The 18984-nt window shown below is 40.2% G+C and overlaps 1 protein-coding gene across 1 annotated transcript in view; it reads left to right on the top strand.

Moving 5' to 3' along the window:
* The window catches only part of LOC124789771 (F-actin-uncapping protein LRRC16A), a 524837-nt gene that overhangs the window by 472578 nt on the left and 33275 nt on the right, over positions 1–18984 (top strand). Inside the window, 2 exon segments of the mRNA XM_047257233.1 lie at positions 4868–5054; positions 5383–5487. Coding sequence (XP_047113189.1) covers positions 4868–5054; positions 5383–5487 — 292 coding nt within the window.

Genomic DNA, 18984 nt, shown 5'->3' with positions numbered 1-18984 from the left:
CTCCCTTATTTTATGACAATTTTTTTTCCCATCCTGAACAAAACTGAATAGTTCGAGAAGGAATTTGAATTACGTTTCTTGTCCATAATGAATTAATTCCTCAATCACTACTATGACTGTTTTTTGCTACTTTATCCTGAACCAGTTATGTAACAATATCTGCTGGGACTGGTATCAACAGTCGCCTGAAAAATATGTCTTCCACCATGTCCTTTCATACTGATAGAATTCATTGTAATTTTTGGTGAAAATGCCAAAAAAGTGCTTCAACACAATCTGTATTGATAGGATTTGATAGCTTATGTTATTATTATAATATTATTATTAGTTATTTAATTGCAGTTGCTATCAAAATTTAATCATCACTGCAAGCTGTTGTGCTCATTGCTGAGCATCATGAATCAAGTGTTTCCATCCTGGATGGTTACCAGTTCCTCCTAGGAGCTTATTGAAGAGGAAGTCAGTAGACCTTGATTTCATGTATCCACCTGTTCACTGCTCTTTCTCTCAGTCCCTTGCTCTCTGTCTTCCCTCCCGTGATTATTTTCTCTAGATTTTCTCCACCTCTTCTTGCAATACGGTCAAAGAACCGGAGAATTTTTTGGTTGACGCAAGAAGGAACAATGCCTGGAGATATTGAGCTGCTTAGTTTTTCTTCTGCTGGTCCATTTCATGTGCAGCATCATGTACCATCACACCAGCACCAGAACTCAAATGCATCAGTATGCTGTTTTTTTCTGGCATTAAGAGTCCACATTTTGCAACTATAAAGAAAGACAGAAAATGTAAGTGTTTCAATAAGCCAGATCTTTGTGCTGTTCTTTATTGCTCTTTTATGCCAGATCTTGATGAGCTGTTGCCCTGTTGTGATCCATCGTCTTATCCCATCGTCACAGCTCCACATGTTGCATGTGGTTGACGCAAGATGTGTGAAAGAATGCACGACTTCTAGATCCTTTAATCGACCTGATATTTGGACCTCTATCAATTATCATGAGTTTGGACCTGCTGAGATTGATGTCTAACACACATGATAGACCACTGTTCTTTACTTTTGTGTGTAGCTCAGAAGTTTATCTTCAGTGCTGGTTAAGCGCACAGTGTCATGGTTGTTAATAATCCCTCCACCAACTGAAGTGCCTTTAGTCTAACCATCAAGAGGACACAACCCTTTCTAACACCTTTTGACACACTGAAGAAATCAGGTGTGCCAGTGCTTGTTGTCACAGCAGTGAGGTGATTGTTGTATAGACTTTTGATCAGTCCTATCAAGTTTGGGAGTACAGCAACCCTGCAGGCACCAGTAATAATTTTTTTTCCAGACAACAAAGTTAAAGGCTATCCCATAGTCCAGTAGGCAGATGAAACAGGAACACACAACTCTTATGATTTCTCAGTTATTTCTTGTATGTTGAAGATCTGTTAACAAGTGCCTTTCCCTTCAACAAAACCTGTTTGTTCTATGGATGTGTGAGGATGAATGTACAGCTCTGAACACAGGCTCAAGATGAAGAACAAAATTTTACTTGTGTGGGATATGAGTGCAGTAGTTCAGTAGCTGGAGCAGTTTCTGACTGACCCTTTCTTGTGTTTGGGGGATGAAGAGAGACTTCAGCCATTCTTATGGCCATTCCCATACACAATGAATGCCGCACATAAACCTCTTCCTGCCCCATGTCTTTGATCATCTCCCCAGATATACTGTCTATACTAGAGGATTTATAATTCTTCAGATGTTGAATTGTGTTCTATATTTCGCTATGAAAGATTGTAGGTTACAGTGTAATTTGCTCAACTGCTTGATTGTCCATACTGTTACTAATTCCAGAGTACAACTTTTCACAGTACTGTTTCCACCTCACAATAAAGTCTTCATAAAATTCCAATTGAATTACCACTCTTGTCTTTACCACCTGCGCACAAGAATTAAATTAACTGGTCATGCTAATTGACTTCTTGAAGAGATCGCATACTTGATTGTGATTATGATGCTGTTCTATCTCCTTACAGATGTTCTTAATGAAATGTGATGTGTCCTTTCTACAATTCTGTCATATTTTGCACAGATTCTTATATCCATCTTGATTATGAGTAGTGTGGACTGTGATATCCAAGGATGTTTTGTACTGTGTGACTGTTGTGGTGTCAGAAGTTACAAGCAAATAACCTCCTCTTTTGATCCAACGTTAATGACACTGCTGCTTCTTATCGAGACTGATGTTGTGGAGTTGTGGCTTTAGAAGCTCACCAGATTCCCAAAGAGCTCCATTGTTTGTGTATATTAGTCATCTGTCTCTACTTTTCTCAGTAGATTTAGTTTAATCCGCACTTTAACGAACAGCAGACTGCGATCATTTGCACAGTCACTTCCTGGAAAGGATCTTACAGTCTAAGACTGAAGTCTTCCACTGTTTTCATATAAGGATGAAGTCAATCTGGTTTGTAAATATATCGCCAGGTGATGTCTAAATGTACCGTTGTCTTGGGTGAGGTTGAAACGTAGTGTTATAGTTGGTCATGTCATTACACATGCAGAAATCCAGTAACTACTTGCATCATTCATTTCTCTCACCTAGTAGACCATAAAGTCCAATCACAGATTGTGTCATGGGTGGATCTCCAGTTTTGGTGTTGAAGTTTCCTTGAATTATTGCCAGCTCTTCATTGGGTATCTTACTAAGGACATCTTCCAGTTGTTCGGAGCACTCCTCTATCATGTCATATGATTCTACAGCAGTATGGAAATTGATCTGAATGATTTTAAGTTTACACAGAGACGCAATCAGTTTGACAGATGTCACCCTGTCAGTAATGGGTTCGTAATCTGTAACACAATTCTTTACATTCCTAGGAGTGACTATCACAACAACATTCTCACTTTGGTTGCTACTCCCCGAAAAGTATGCATTGTTCCTTCCTTGGGTCATGAAATTTCCACTTCCTTTGTAGTAAGTCTCAGTAAACCCAAGGATATCCAGTCGTAAGCACTCGCATATGTTCCTACTATGGGAAGTTTTCCCCTCTTTCCCCTCTGAAGTAGTCCACAAACAATCTGTAGTGTTGGTCTATGGCTTCTCTCAGTCCTGACTCCTTCAGGAGATCTGACAGCAGCATTTGAAGTTCTGGACAATTTAGAACTGAGCAGATCCATAGGGGTTCTTATAGGAAAAATTTCAGTGGTCATTTCCCAGCGCCTTCCACTGATCTCCATATTATGTACGCTCATTGGGATTGATTACCCAACCCTCCACTGAGTTTCCCAGCTCAACAGGGACACCAAATATAGGTAGGTGACAGAAGATAGGAGAACTCTCTTTCTGAGCTTCTTGTATTCACATATCATTCTCATTGTTGCCACAGTCTACAGCCATTCACAGAGATCCCCAGGTCATTTCCTCGCCCCCAAAATTTCGTTACAAAGGCAAATTTTGCAGTGTCCTTAAGGGAAATGTGATGGAGTGGGTAATGATAACTTCACCAAAGTAGTTGTCAAATACACTTTCTCATTAAACGTGCAGTGTAATCAGTGTGTTAATATTAGGACAGTATGTAGAACATCTCGATTAAAAACACAGTTTACCCACTTTTTCTGCTTTGATTTTTTGTGTTATTGATCTTGGAAATTTCTGGACAGACCAAAGTAATCACAAACCACTGAAAAAAACTGAAGTAGTATAACTACCTACCTCTTCTCTTCTTAGCGTAGGGTGACACAGTATCAAAACAATTTTATATTTAAAGTAGACGGATAAGTAATTATGCTGTATTCAACTCGACATCTTTCTATTGCCGATTTCCATAGGGAAACTGGTATAACCCTCTCATCTTCTTTCTCTTTTTTTCAGTCCTTGCCTTCAGTGATCTTGTTTCTATTATATCAGCCTACTGAATGCCGTGCACTAGAAAAAAAACTTCCCAGCTTCATCTGCAATGATTGCTTTTTTCCCAAAATTGCTGATGTCTGGTTTCATGACCCTTTCTTGTGTTAGCTGCTGTTTATACAGAATTTCTTCTACAGAAACAATGAAGTTGGATAAGTATAGTCTGTAATGTTATGATTGGTCGCAAATGCAAACATTATATATATTCAATTTTTTGCTGAATTTACAAATTTTTTTACTACAGTGTATTAAGAGGAAAGACAGATCACCATTCTCATTGATCATTGACTCAATAGCAGTTAATGATTCGTATTTTAAATTTAGTGTTTAGTTAACCCTTATAATTTGAAGAATTCTTTTCGGAATTGTACATGCCCCATATTTTCCTTTTTTTTTTATGTTTTATTCGTTAAATGAAGAAAATAAACACTGAAATCAAAGTGATGTATGTCTTCAGGTATTAAACAGAAGATATCTAATTTTGGAACTGCTGGGAAAATAAAATAAAAAACTGATCAAAACATTTGACTATTAAGATTTCTGTTCCTCTCTGGAACAAAGTTTTAATAGTTGGCAGATGATCTGTCTTTCCAACTGCTATATTCTATTGTGAATATATTCCATTCTTGTCTTCTGTGGAGCCTCAAAACACTTTAGCTTCCTGCAACTATATTTATCAAGTCTAAGGTTTTCCACTTCCATGCATCACTGCCATCCTTAAAACATTCTAACATGTTAATCAGAAGGATTTCAGCAAAGTGTATTACTTGGCATCTCAGTGTTATCTACATCTTGACTTACATTGTAGAACTTGCTTCAGTGTGCTTTTACATCAAAATATGTCCTACTCTCACTGGCAGAAAGTTAAAAAGATTGAAGTAGTTCATTTTATCTTTCCTCACAAATTTTCCATAAATTTGTCTTCAAAATTATTTACTTCGTATACTTTCATTAGTAAGTAGTAGTAATTGAGTTTTCACCCTTAGGATGTGGATGCCGAAAAACCACCCTCTCCCATTGTGGCACCTGGTGTGAAACTGCGTTCCACAGGACTTGTGGAATCACTGCGTTCTCCTACTGAAAGTTTTCCAAAGGGAACCACAGCTGATGGTCCGAAGTCACCAGTTCTTAAGTCGACAACAAAAGACGCTTCCCTAAGGACAAATGACAGTAGTCAGTTTCAGTTGAATGCAATTACTTTGTCCATATAGTAGTACCAAATAGATAAATTTTATTTCATTAATAAATGTTCAGCATGTTGTTAATGTTGCGTAATATATTTTAAAATGTTTTATAATTTCCATCTTACATTATGTCTGAGTGATAAACAAACAACTGACAAAAATTGTGTAGCCCCTTTCCCAAAACATTTATGAAAATCTGTGATGTATTTCTGCATTCATTTCAAATGTGTTCAGTGAGAAATATCATTAGAGTTCAGTGAGTGTCATTTGTAGCTGTTGACATCTGCAAAATTTTCAGTTGTATTCTTCCATTTCAGCAACCTGCTGTGGTGGCAAACAGTGCAACAGCCGACAGAAACCACCTCCCCCCATTGCACCGAAGCCAAGACCATGGTCTGTTGTCGGAGGGGATCGGAAGTCAGGTTTGTATCCATTCAATGAATATCTGTTGAGCTTCCACAGCAGAGGAACCTTCATCAGGAATTTTGTTAATGAAGAGGAAGAAAAGAAGTGTGAAAAGAAGTTAAGATGCCGAAAAGAAGAAAACTTACACAGTGGAATCTCTCTCTCGTGTGTGTGTGTGTGTGTGTGTGTGTGTGTGTGTGTAGGGGGGGGGGGGGGTTGATTTTATATAGGTGTGCTCTAAAGAGGATTCTAAGTTCGGTAGCTGAACTATGTTGTCCAACCAAGCCTATTATTTATGGGTAGAAGCATGATTTTTTCCCTTACTAATTTATGTACAATTTCACAAGGCGGCTAGTAATTTTCCCAATATAATTCTCAAATTAATCATTAAAAGGTTTCATTACGGTGGTTCTGAATTATTTACGGTTTCATTATTGAGGTTCTGAATTATTTACATGAATGGTAATGTACAAGTCACTAAAAACATCCTTTATTATTTTATTGTATTCCTGATTATGATCACATAACACATTACATTATCACTGGGACCTCCTATCCATGGTTTACTTCGTGGAAGAAAACATAGCACTTGTTACAGTTGAAATTATAATCCAAAAAATCTCTCTGCATCAGCGGATGAACAGGGACCCAAATAGACCTTAAGATAGCATTTGAAAAGTTCATGTCTATTAATTTCGATACTTGCAGTGACTGAATATTTCAACCTGTTGTCCAGAATGTTTTTCATTTTAATTTAGCAGAATATCTTAAAGAGCGAGGTACCCAGACTTTTTTAACCCTTTGAAGAGAGATAATTTTTGTGATTTTTTGCCCAATGCTGAAATGTTTGTATAGTTTGATTGAATAACATTAGCTGGATGAAATAAATCATTCAGAAGTGCAAATAACATGCGAGCATCACTTGGAGATGTGTGCTTTTCAATTTTTTATACAACTAAAACACTAACTTTTGCAAAAGGAAAGGCACCTCACTTTTTAGGGAGTATCTAAGTCCCTCAGTAATTTTACTATCTAGTTCAGCAACATGACCAGAAGCAATTACGTTCATCGTATCCTGCAGTTCTTTTATTGTTGAAACCAGCAAATGAGAATAGAGATAATCAGACCCTTCTAATTCCAAAACAATGTCTGCAATAAACTTGCAATGTGCATAACAAATGCTGCTGGCATTTAACAAGGTTGTGAAATCTGGCATCTTTCATTGCTGCCAACCAGTTTACTGTGGGAATAGATTTTAGTGACAGTTGTTTGAATGGAGGATACTTCTGTAACAGGCGCCTTTAAACCAACTTCCTCATCTACTCAACACAGGCTCAGGATACAATGAAACCGACATATCTGGAAAGTTTTCATCTATGTATGAACAGAACAAGTGTTTGATTTTCCTTGACGTACAAAAACAGTTCTATGTCTTTGATACAATTACATTATACTCTTTTAGATTCTTTTGCAAGATGCCACTGAGCAAACTTAATCTATGAGGCAAGTAAATGAGGTGAATTAAATGTTCTCCAATAATTTCCTTGAGTAGTTCACAACATGTTAACATATACAAGGCAGAATCAGTTATTATATAATTTACATTCTCATGATTAATTTCAAAAGCATGCAACACATTTAGGGCCAATTGAGAACACATTCTGCTGTTCGAGTTATCTAGAAATGCACATTATAAGAAAAATATTTCTGGTTCAGATACTGGATCTTGCATTTTGATAAGGAGTGCAAATACACAACAGTCTGCAGAGGGGATAGTTTCATTGCAAATTAGAGAGCCAAGTCTGATTTCCCTTCTAAAGACTGTTTAATGCCTGCTAGTATTTTGTTTGCACAATGTGGGATGTATTGTTCCCTTAGTTCCTAACCAGTAGAAAAAAGGAAACTCAGTACCATCAAAAGCTCTTAGAAATACTAGTTTTATTAACTTTTCCTGCAGGATGTTGATTTTGAGTAGCTTTGCAGTTATTTCATGAATAAATTCTGTCTCTTCACTCTTAGACAGCGTGTATACGACCCGGGACAACCGGGAGATTCGGAAAAAACCTCGGAATTTTTTCATCCAGGAGAAAACTGGGAAAAATCCAGAAATTGTTTAGAATTCTGGGAATTTTTCATTGTTTTAGTTTTCAGTTAAATTTTTGTGATTTTGACTGGTAAGAACCAATACTCTAAGAAAGGATATTACTGTATCCCGCTATTGCAGAATAGTGTTCTAGCAACAAAACTTGAACGAGAGAAAAAAAAAAATCGAAAATAAATCTTAAGTTGCAGAGGAAATGCGCCGTATACAACAACAAAACGCAGTGCTCATACAAGCATCTGCCAACAGCAAAGTGTGTCAAAGGTTTTAGGAAGACTATAATGCTTCATAACAACAAATTGCCTCCAATGAGTGTGACATGACAACCTGTTTAAATTATATTCGTTTGAGCAGTTGCAGGCGGGCTGTTGTGCATGCACAGTTGAGTCATGTATGAGTTGTACCTTCTTTCGTTTCTGGTTACAGAAGTATGGCTGGGCACCATGACTTAATATCGCCCATTTTGGAAATATAGTAAATCTGGCCCTGATGCCCAGAGCAGTCTGAGTTGTGGTGGGGAGATGGGTCGTCTCCACGTGACGTGTGCTTAAGTTCAGTGATTTTGTTGTTTCCTCTTCGTTTATTTCTCTCACGTTAAATGATAACGGATTTTGCGGCCGGGAGTTATCAAATGAATTAAAATACGTTCGCACAATTATGGAAGGCTAAAATATGTTATTAGTTTTAGATTTTATTTCCACCTTCCTGACAGTCAAGCATTAATCGCCTTGCAGAACAATGAAGTTATTTTTGTTGGTTTGCTTATGAGATCTGGATTTCATTAATCTTTTCTGCTTTATTACAAACGAAGTGTTTAATTTCACAGTATTGGCTAGTTTCAACTGTTTGCTGCATTTCAAGTGCACGTATGGCATTATGCCGTAATAAAGAACCAAACATGATATAATACAGTACTGGTACTCCAAGAAAATTTACATACGAATCTGGACATATGAATGTGCATTTTAAGCCGAATTATGCATCTTAATATGGTTCACGAAATTCCGATGCTCTTTAAGTATCCTCTGATGTCTTGTTTGTTTTATAACATAATGTAAGATCTTTTAATGTTTTACACATACGAACATATGGGCTTCCTGTGTCATCGTAGCTGCGTAAGTGTGACGCCTGTTATCTGGCGCTCTCTCTTCCAACTGCTGAAACAAACCTATTTCTATCAGGTCACGGAAAATATTGCGAATGGTGTTTTGAAAAGCGTTACATTCAAACCAAATTTCCTTTCACACAAGATGAACTATGTGCCAGAATGTATGATGAATTTCTTAAATCGCAAAGCGTTTGAATCTCATTTAAAAATCAACTCTTTGAGGACAACCATTTAATAGAATTTTGAGCACAGAAGATCAGACATTTACGTCATTATTAAAAATTTTACTGGCACATTTGTGTTACATATCTTAAAGTGTAACACGCGCAAAAAAGATCAACATTATATGTGAAAGCTTAGGTTCTGTTCCAGCTTATTAATCTTGGACACCGATATTATATGTGAATGCTATGTATATTAATTCAAACAATTAACTTTCCTTATATGTGTGTTCACGCTATTGGCTGAATACATCACGTGTCCTATTGTCATCAGCTGGTGAGATCATGTGACATGAGCTATGACTGGCTTACAAAAGTGCATCGCAACCTTGATTTCAATGCTTCGGAAAGTGACATGCTGTGTTTGGTTGAATTCAAATTTATACCTTCGTAATACGGAAATATGCAGCGTACATGTTGCTGCCGATCATAGTTCTTTCAAAACGTGTCCCCCCACCCGAGTTTCATTTTCTAAAGTGCCGGGAAATTCTACGTCGGTATATAAAACCATAAACATTCAAACAATTGATGTGTTTTACAGTGCCGAGGAAGAGTATACTGTCACTTAACATGGAGAAAGTGTATTTTCACCCGGGAGAAAGTGTATTTTTACCTGGGAAAAATGCGGGAATTTTTTTTCCTTGTCCTCGTATACACCCTGTTAGATTTCTTTTTGCTTATCTTACAAAAGTTGTATTATTGCATGTCATTTTACTGTTGAACTGTTTAATTTACATTCTAAATATTCCATATTTTTAAAGCAATGTTTTGAGACAGTGTTTTTCTTCTCCCACTTGATACGAACAGCACACAATAAAAATTGCTTGCTGAAATGTATAAATCTCCACTTGCGAATTGTTTAGCTCTACTGTGCACTGTGACACTTGTCGAACAATCCACCTTCACTACTGCTTGTGAACTATTAACTTGGCATTTGGCAAGCAGCGGTTATGAGAAACAGGGAGAGCAGGTAGGGTGTGCTGCGGGGAAGGTGGGATGCAGCAGGAAAGAAACTCCATCTCCATGTACTGTGAGTTTGTAGTGCAGGCAACGGAAACTTATTTTTTTGTCTGTCCACAAGCTCCATACAATCTGCTTCCTTTTCTGAACTGGAGTGAAGGAGTGATTCTGCAATGTGACAGCAACCGCACCATCACTCATTTTTGGAAGGAAAAAAAAAAATGCAATGGAAATAGGCCAACAAAACACACAAAATGATATTACAACTCGGCAACAAAGCCGATGGCAGTGCAGTATGACATAAAAAAGTAATGGGAGGAGGGGTAGTTAGTTGTTTAATGTTATAAATCCATATAGTGGCATACTTCAGCTGTGGCTTGCAGTTGCATGTTTCACTATGTTGGATCTGTCATTCATCTCTCTATTATTTTTGATTATGCACGGTCATCTTTATGAATTGTTCTGGTGGTTCAGCTAATCTGTTCCATCGTCACGTATGAACTTTCCGTTCTGAACTGCAATCCTTTGCAGGGTGATGTTGAAATATGAGTATATGACATGTACTTTGAGCTACAAAATAGGTTTCAAACTCTTAAGTTTCACTTAACTATATTTTATATTCTTCCTGTCTCGCAATATCAGATCCCCTCAATTATAACTTGACATAGTCAAAACCTTCAACTTAATATTATAGGCCCTACATCAAAGTTCGATCTTTTTAAGTCAAAAAGTGATTCATTTGTTTTTGGTCCCTGTGGACATGGTCGGTGGCCCTCTTGCTCAGAGCCGTCCGTAACACTGTCAACCCGAGAGGGTCGTACCATATCTATGATGTTGTGCAGCAAGTGAGTGGTACTCGTTCCCTGATGACTCGCTGCTGCTCTCATTGTTACTGCACACACCAAAGCACCCAGCATCTGCTCCTTTATTTTACACTGCTTAACATATATCACCTACCGTGATCATCTTTAGCTGGTAATAATATTAAAACTCGAACAAAATGTTTAATAAAATACCCTGTTACACTACAGTAGTTGAAAATGGGTAATGGTATGCTGTGCATTTGGCAACAAACATCTACAGATCCCTACAGTATGAAGTCTCCTAACTGTTCCCGACTGCTACCAATCAGAACTATGGAATCCGCATGCCTAGTTATAGTTCAACATAGTGGTGATTTTAGTCACCTTATTTTGCCTGAACCAGGTCGCCAAAATACACCAACACTTTGTGCAATCAGCTGTGCTGCCAGTAAATGTTATTAGTGATTTCCAAGAATATTAGCACTATAGCTTGAGGAGACAGGCTTAGATGGGATTCCCAGCCATCCTGAGGACAACGTTCCATATATTTTGTTTTGCAAGAAGCCTGGAGTCATAGTCTGTAATATTTGTGCCAATTTTCTTAGAAAACACCTGGCCCGCCCTAAACACTTCTACTCTTTGGTGTCATGCCTTGGAGAGATTTCCCAAAAAATTAAAGATAACAGGTATTTTTGTCCTTCCCTTTCTCTTCATACACATAATCTTGGAACAAAATTTCAAGCTTGCTACTCTCTACAAATTTTACTGTCATATTGCATTTATTGTAAAATAAATAAATTTCTCTTTAAAACAATATTATGACTCAAATTCGTGGAATAAGATCATTGTTTTCATAAGCACGAATATATGATTCATGAAGATATTGTAAAATCGCTTCAAAATGTTTTCTATCACATTTTATTACCAGTGCAAAGAAAATCATTGCTCAATTTATGGATCTTCCTACTGCTCAATGCTCTTTTTTTATCATACATCTTTTCTCATTAGTCATGTGCCATAGTCAAGTATATTATCTTTACTGGGTTCACCCATCATACCTGGAATGTCTGAGATGTGGGCACTGTTGGTTAGGAAACTTGCAATATAATTCTGGTCCTTTACAAAATGACCTTAATAAATATCAAGGGAAAATTGGGAACATAGTAAAAATTATTATGGAGATAAACTTTCTGAAGATCACAGTCGGAGCTGTTAGGTCGGTGTGTACATTCGTAGTGTTTTCGTTTTGCATATGGATATTCTGGTTGCTGTGTGTGTGTTTATCGATTATCATTTTTATTTGTACTTCACTGTTGCTATTTGAGTTTACATATTGCCATTTTATCTCTCTGAGATAGTTAGTGGAACTGTGGATGCTAGAAAATGGAGTGCCAGGTGGAGAAATTGGAACATTTCAGAGATTTTCTTCTGTTTAAAATCTATAGAAGGGTGACAGCAGCAGAGGCAGCCAGAAGCATTTGTGCCATGTATGAGAATAACATCCATTGGACAGAGCACAGCAGCAATTTCCCATACAAAGACCTGCCCATGTCCACAATAGATAATATTATGCATCTGGTGGAACGCTATGGTGTGGTGCGCTAAGATTTGCTTCTCCAAGGTGTAACCATCACTGCTGACATTTGTCAACAACTGAGACATATTGCAGACACACTCCAAGAACAGTGAGCTAGAAGACTGCATGAAGCGATACTACTCCACAATAACAGCCACCCACACTCTGCTAGACTGACAAAAAATACCATACAGGAGAAGGGTTTGAAAGTCATTCCTCACCCACCTGATCTTGTGCCCTCAGATTTTCATGTTTTTCCAGTCTTTTATCAAACAACCTTCAAACTTCCTTTCTGGATTAAAATGCACTCCGCACCTTGCCTCAAAACCTCATGATTTCTACTGTTGTGGAATCGAATAGTTGCCCCAGAATTGGCAGACTGTTGTAAAGAGTGAAGGAGAATATATTATTGATGATTTAAGTATCTGTTATGCATATGCATTGTGTTTATTTAAATTATGGAAAAACGCAATGAACTCGCATGCCAGCCCAATAATATTGAAGACAGTATAAGATGACACAGTTCACATTATTTTTGTTTTCATCTTTTCTTAATTGTGGATCGATCTACAACAGCTTGTGACGTTCACCTGCTTAAATTCTTCATTGATAGTCCTTGGTTATACTGGCTGTAAAATGGGACTTGGAAGTTCAACACTGACTACCATAAATGATGTATCCGACAGTTGCACAGTTGCGTTTCATAGTTCTTTACTTTTACTGTTCACAACCCCCCCCCCCCCCCCCCCCCCATTCACCACCACCACCACCACCACCCGCAATATTACACAGTTATATGGCCAGTTCACTAGTGGTAAATGTTAAGCCTCATGAATACATTGCAGGCAAAAATCAGCATGCTGCTGCTGCTACTGTTGAATATCTATGAGGAGTAACAACCTAATCACATAGTTCACAATTCTTGTAGAATAATACAGTACGTGTGGCACTATTTCTCAAATAAATTGAACAGACACTGTATTGTTTTAACACATGGCGTATTTGTGTTTCACTAATTCCACTAAATTAATGCATTGTTGTTACTCTAACTAATACGGACTTCCCATCTGAAAATCGGCTATGGACTGACTGTCTCGGGACCAAAAGTTTGGCCTTTATATATCCTCACAATAATAGGCACTGAAACTATAAATTGTTCAATGTTTAATTTACAGAAATTACAATTAAAACATAACTCATTCAATTAACTGAATACATCAAAGAATTCCTTCTTTTTAACAATTTCTTCTACTACAAGGGCTAAGCAGAATTATTTGTTTAAATTGAAATTAACAAATATAGTTAAGCAAACAATACTTTTGACAAACCTGGTAATTATTTTGGAATTAATTAAGGGCTGGCTTTGCTAATATGTTTTCGAATGGAGCCAGTGCTAATAGTTCTTCTTCATAATGTTAATAATTATTACAGAATTTATATTTATTTATAAGTCAATAGTAGAATTTAATTCATGAAACAATTACTGATTTCACCCTATAACAAAGGATATTAACTAAGAATAGTCCAAATAAATTAGGAAATTGATTACATACACAAAACTAAGCACAAAATTAGACCTGGTGCTATATTTATTAAGACTGAGAGCCAACCATATATATATATATATATATATATATATATATATATATATAATGGAAGGAAACATTCCACGTGGGAAAAATTATATGTAAAAAACAAAGATGAGGTGACTTACCGAACAAAAGCGCTGGCAGGTCGATAGACACACAAACAAACACAAACATACACACAAAATTCAAGCTTTCGCAACAAACTGTTGCCTCGTCAGGAAAGAGGGAAGGAGAGGGGAAGACGAAAGGAAGTGGGTTTTAAGGGAGAGGGTAAGGAGTCATTCCAATCCCGGGAGCGGAAAGACTTACCTTAGGGGGAAAAAAGGACAGGTATACACTCGCACACACACACATATCCATCCACACATACACAGACACAAGCAGACATTTGTAAAGGCAAAGAGTTTGGGCAGAGATGTCAGTCGGGGCGGATGTACAGAGGCAAAGATGAAGTTGAAAGACAGGTGAGGTATGAGCGGCGGCAAAATGAAATTAGAAATTAGCGGAGATTGAGGCCTGGCGGATAGCGAGAAGAAAGGATATGCTGAAGGGCAAGTTCCCATCTCCGGAGTTCTGACAGGTTGGTGTTAGTGGGAAGAATCCAGATAACCCGGACGGTGTAACACTGTGCCAAGATGTGCTGGCCGTGCACCAAGGCATGTTTAGCCACAGGGTGATCCTCATTACCAACAAACACTGTCTGCCTGTGTCCATTCATGCGAATGGACAGTTTGTTGCTGGTCATTCCCACATAGAACGCTTCACAGTGTAGGCAGGTCAGTTGGTAAATCACGTGGGTGCTTTCACACGTGGCTCTGCCTTTGATCGTGTACACCTTCCGGGTTACAGGACTGGAATAGGTGGTGGTGGGAGGGTGCATGGGACAGGTTTTACACCGGGGGCGGTTACAGGGGTAGGAGCCAGAGGGTAGGGAAGGTGGTTTGGGGATTTCATAGGGATGAACTAAGAGGTTGCGAAGGTTAGGTGGACGGCGGAAAGACACTCTTGGTGGAGTAGGGAGGATTTCATGAAGGATGGATCTCATTTCAGGGCAGGATTTGAGGAAGTCGTATCCCTGCTGGAGAGCCAGATTCAGAATCTGATCCAGTCCCGGAAAGTATCCTGTCACAAGTGGGGCACTTTTGGGGTTCTTCTGTGGAAGGTTCCGGGTTTTAGGAGATGAGGATGTGGCTCTGGTTATTTGCTTCTGTACTAGGTCGGGAGGGTAGTTACGGGATGCAAAAGCTGTTTTTAGGTTGTTGGTGTAATGGTTCAAGGATTCCGGACTGGAGCAGATTCGTTTGCCACGAAGACCTAGGCTGTAGGGAAGGGACCGTTTGATGTGGAATGGGTGGCAGCTGTCATAATGGAGGTACTGTTGCTTGTTGGTGGGTTTAATGTGGACGGACGTGTGAAGCTGGCCATTGGACAGGTGGAGGTCAACGTCAAGGAAAGTGGCATGGGATTTGGAGTAGGACCAGGTGAATCTGATGGAACCAAAGGAGTTGAGGTTGGAGAGGAAATTCTGGAGTTCTTCTTCACTGTGAGTCCAGATCACGAAAATGTCATCAATAAATCTGTACCAAACTTCGGGTTGGCAGGCCTGGGTAACCAGGAAGGCTTCCTCTAAGCGACCCATGAATAGGTTGGCATACGAGGGGGCCATCCTGGTACCCATGGCTGTTCCCTTTAATTGTTGGTATGTCTGGCCTTCAAAAGTGAAGAAGTTGTGGGTCAGGATGAAGCTGGCTAAGGTAATGAGGAAAGAGGTTTTAGGTAGGGCGGCAGGTGATCGGCGTGAAAGGAAGTGCTCCATTGCAGCGAGGCCCTGGACATGCGGAATATTTGTGTATAAGGAAGTGGCATCAATGGTTACAAGGATGGTTTCCGGGGGTAACAGACTGGGTAGGGATTCCAGGCGTTTGAGAAAGTGGTTGGTGTCTTTGATGAAGGATGGGAGACTGCATGTAATGGGTTGAAGGTGTTGATCTACGTAGGCAGAGATGCGTTCGGTGGGGGCGTGGTAACCAGCTACAATGGGACGGCCGGGATGATTGGGTTTGTGAATTTTGGGAAGAAGTTAGAAGGTAGGGGTGCGGGGTGTTGGTGGGGTCAGGAGGTTGATGGAGTCGGGTGAAAGGTTTTGTAGGGGGCCTAAGGTTCTGAGGATTCCTTGAAGCTCCGCCTGGACATCAGGAATGGGATTGCCTTGGCAAACTTTGTAAGTAGTGTTGTCTGAAAGCTGACGCAGTCCCTCAGCCACATACTCCCGACGATCAAGTACCACAGTTGTGGAACCCTTGTCCGCCGGAAGAATGACGATGGATCGGTCAGCCTTCAGATCACGGATAGCCTGGGCTTCAGCAGTGGTGATGTTGGGAGTAGGATTAAGGTTTTTTAAGAAGGATTGAGAGGCAAGGCTGGAAGTCAGAAATTCCTGGAAGGTTAGGAGAGGGTGATTTTGAGGAAGAGGAGGTGGGTCCCGCTGTGACGGAGGACGGAACTGTTCCAGGCATGGTTCAATTTGGATAGTGTCTTGGGGAATTGGATCATTAGGAGTAGGATTAGGATCATTTTTCTTCGTGGCAAAGTGATATTTCCAGCAGAGAGTACGGGTGTAGGACAGTAAATCTTTGACGAGGGCTGTTTGGTTAAATCTGGGAGTGGGGCTGAAGGTGAGGCCTTTGGATAGGACAGAGGTTTCGGATTGGGAGAGAGGTTTGGAGGAAAGGTTAACTACTGAATTGGGGTGTTGTGGTTCCAGATTGCGTTGATTGGAATTTTGAGGTTTTGGAGGGAGTGGAGCTGGAAGTGGGAGATTGAGTAGATGGGAGAGACTGGGTTTGTGTGCAATGAGAGGAGGTTGAGGTTTGCTGGAAAGGTTGTGAAGGGTGAGTGAGTTGCCTTTCCGGAGGTGGGAAACCAGGAGATTGGATAGTTTTTTAAGGTGGAGGGTGGCATGCTGCTCTAATTTGCGGTTGGCCTGTAGGAGGATGCTCTGAACAACAGGTGTGGATGTGGGAGAGGAAAGATTGAGGATTTTTATAAAGGATAGGAGTTGATGGGCGTGTTGATTGGCTGAGTGGATGTGTAGGTGAAGGATTAGGTGGGTGAGGGCAATGGATTGTTTGGTTTGGAACTGGTATAGGGACTGATGGAAAGAAGGGTTGCAGCCAGAGATGGGAACTTTAAGTGTGAGGCCTTTGGGGGTGTTTCCCACGTGGAATGTTTCTCTCTATTATATATATATATATATATATATATATATATATATATATATATATATATATATATATATATAAAAAAAGAAAGATGATGAAACTTACCAAACAAAAGCGCTGGCAGGTCGATAGACACACAAACATACACACAAAATTCTAGCTTTCGCAACCTATGGTTGCCTCGTCAGGAAAGAGGGAAGGAGAAGGAAAGACAAAAGGATATGGGTTTTAAGGGAGAGGGTAAGGAGTCATTCCAATCCCGGGAGCGGAAAGACTTACCTTAGGGGGAAAAAAGGACAGGTATACACTCGCACACACACACATATCCATCCACACATACACAGACACAAGCAGACATTTGTAAAGGCAAAGAGTTTGGGCAGAGATGTCAGTCGGGGCGGATGTACAGAGGCAAAGATGAAGTTGAAAGACAGGTGAGGTATGAGCGGCGGCAAATTGAAATTAGAAATTAGCGGAGATTGAGGCCTGGCGGATAGCGAGAAGAAAGGATATGCTGAAGGGCAAGTTCCCATCTCCGGAGTTCTGACAGGTTGGTGTTAGTGGGAAGTATCCAGATGACCCGGATGGTGTAACACTGTGCCAAGATGTGCTGGCCGTGCACCAAGGCATGTTTAGCCATAGGGTGATCCTCATTACCAACAAACACTGTCTGCCTGTGTCCATTCATGCGAGTGGACAGTTTGTTGCTGGTCATTTCCACATAGAATGCGTCACAGTGTAGGCAGGTCAGTTGGTAAATCACGTGGGTGCTTTCACACGTGGCTCTGCCTTTGATCGTGTACACCTTCCGGGTTACGGGACTGGAGTAGGTGGTGGTGGGAGGGTGCATGGGACAGGTTTTACACCGGGGGCGGTTACAAGGGTAGGAGCCAGAGTGTAGGGAAGGTGGTTTGGGGATTTCATAGGGATGAACTAACAGGTTACGAAGGTTAGGTGGATGGCGGAAAGACACTCTTGGTGGAGTGGGGAGGATTTCATGAAGGATGGATCTCATTTCAGGGCAGGATTTGAGGAAGTCGTATCCCTGCTGGAGAGCCACATTCAGAGTCTGGTCCAGTCCCGGAAAGTATCCTGTCACAAGTGGGGCACTTTTGTGTTTCTTCTGTGGGAGGTCCTGGGTTTGAGAGGATGAAGAAGTGGCTCTGGTTATTTGCTTCTGTACCAGGTCGGGAGGGTATTTGCGGGATGCGAAAGCTGTTGTCAGGTTGTTGGTGTACTGCTTCAGGGATTCCAGATTGGAGCAGATTCGTTTGCCACGAAGACCTAGGCTGTAGGGAAGGGACCGTTCGATGTGGAATGGGTGGCAGCTGTCATAATGGATGTACTGTTGCTTGTTGGTGGGTTTGATGTGGACGGACGTGTGAAGTTGGCCATTGGACAGGTGGAGGTCAACGTCAAGGAAAGTGGCATGGGATTAGGAGTAGGACCAGGTGAAACTGATGGAACCAAAGGAGTTGAGGTTGGAGAGGAAATTCTAGAGTTCTTCGTCACTGTGAGTCCAGATCATGAAGATGTCATCAATAAATCTGTACCAAGCTTTGGGTTGGCAGGCTTGGGTAACCAAGAAGGCTTCCTCTAAGGGACCCATGAATAGGTTGGCGTACGAGGGGGCCATCCTGGTACCCATGGCTGTTCCCTGTAATTGTTGGTATGTCTGGCCTTCAAAAGTGAAGTAGTTGTGGGTCAGGAAGAAGCTGGCTAAGGTAATGAGGAAAGAGGTTTTTGGTAGGGTGGCAGGTGATCGGCGTGAAAGGAAGTGCTCCATCGCAGCGAGGTCCTGGACGTGCGGGATATTTGTGTATAAGGAAGTGGCATCAATGGTTACAAGGATGGTTTCCGGGGGTAACGGATTGGGTAAGGATTCCAGGCGTTCGAGAAAGTGGTTGGTGTCTTTGATGAAGGATGGGAGACTGC

The sequence above is a fragment of the Schistocerca piceifrons genome, chromosome 3, assembly GCF_021461385.2.
Source record: "Schistocerca piceifrons isolate TAMUIC-IGC-003096 chromosome 3, iqSchPice1.1, whole genome shotgun sequence".
Lineage (NCBI taxonomy): Eukaryota > Metazoa > Arthropoda > Insecta > Orthoptera > Acrididae > Schistocerca > Schistocerca piceifrons.
The sequence above is the reverse complement of the archived record's forward strand: the minus strand, read 5'-3'. Positions and strand labels throughout refer to the sequence as shown.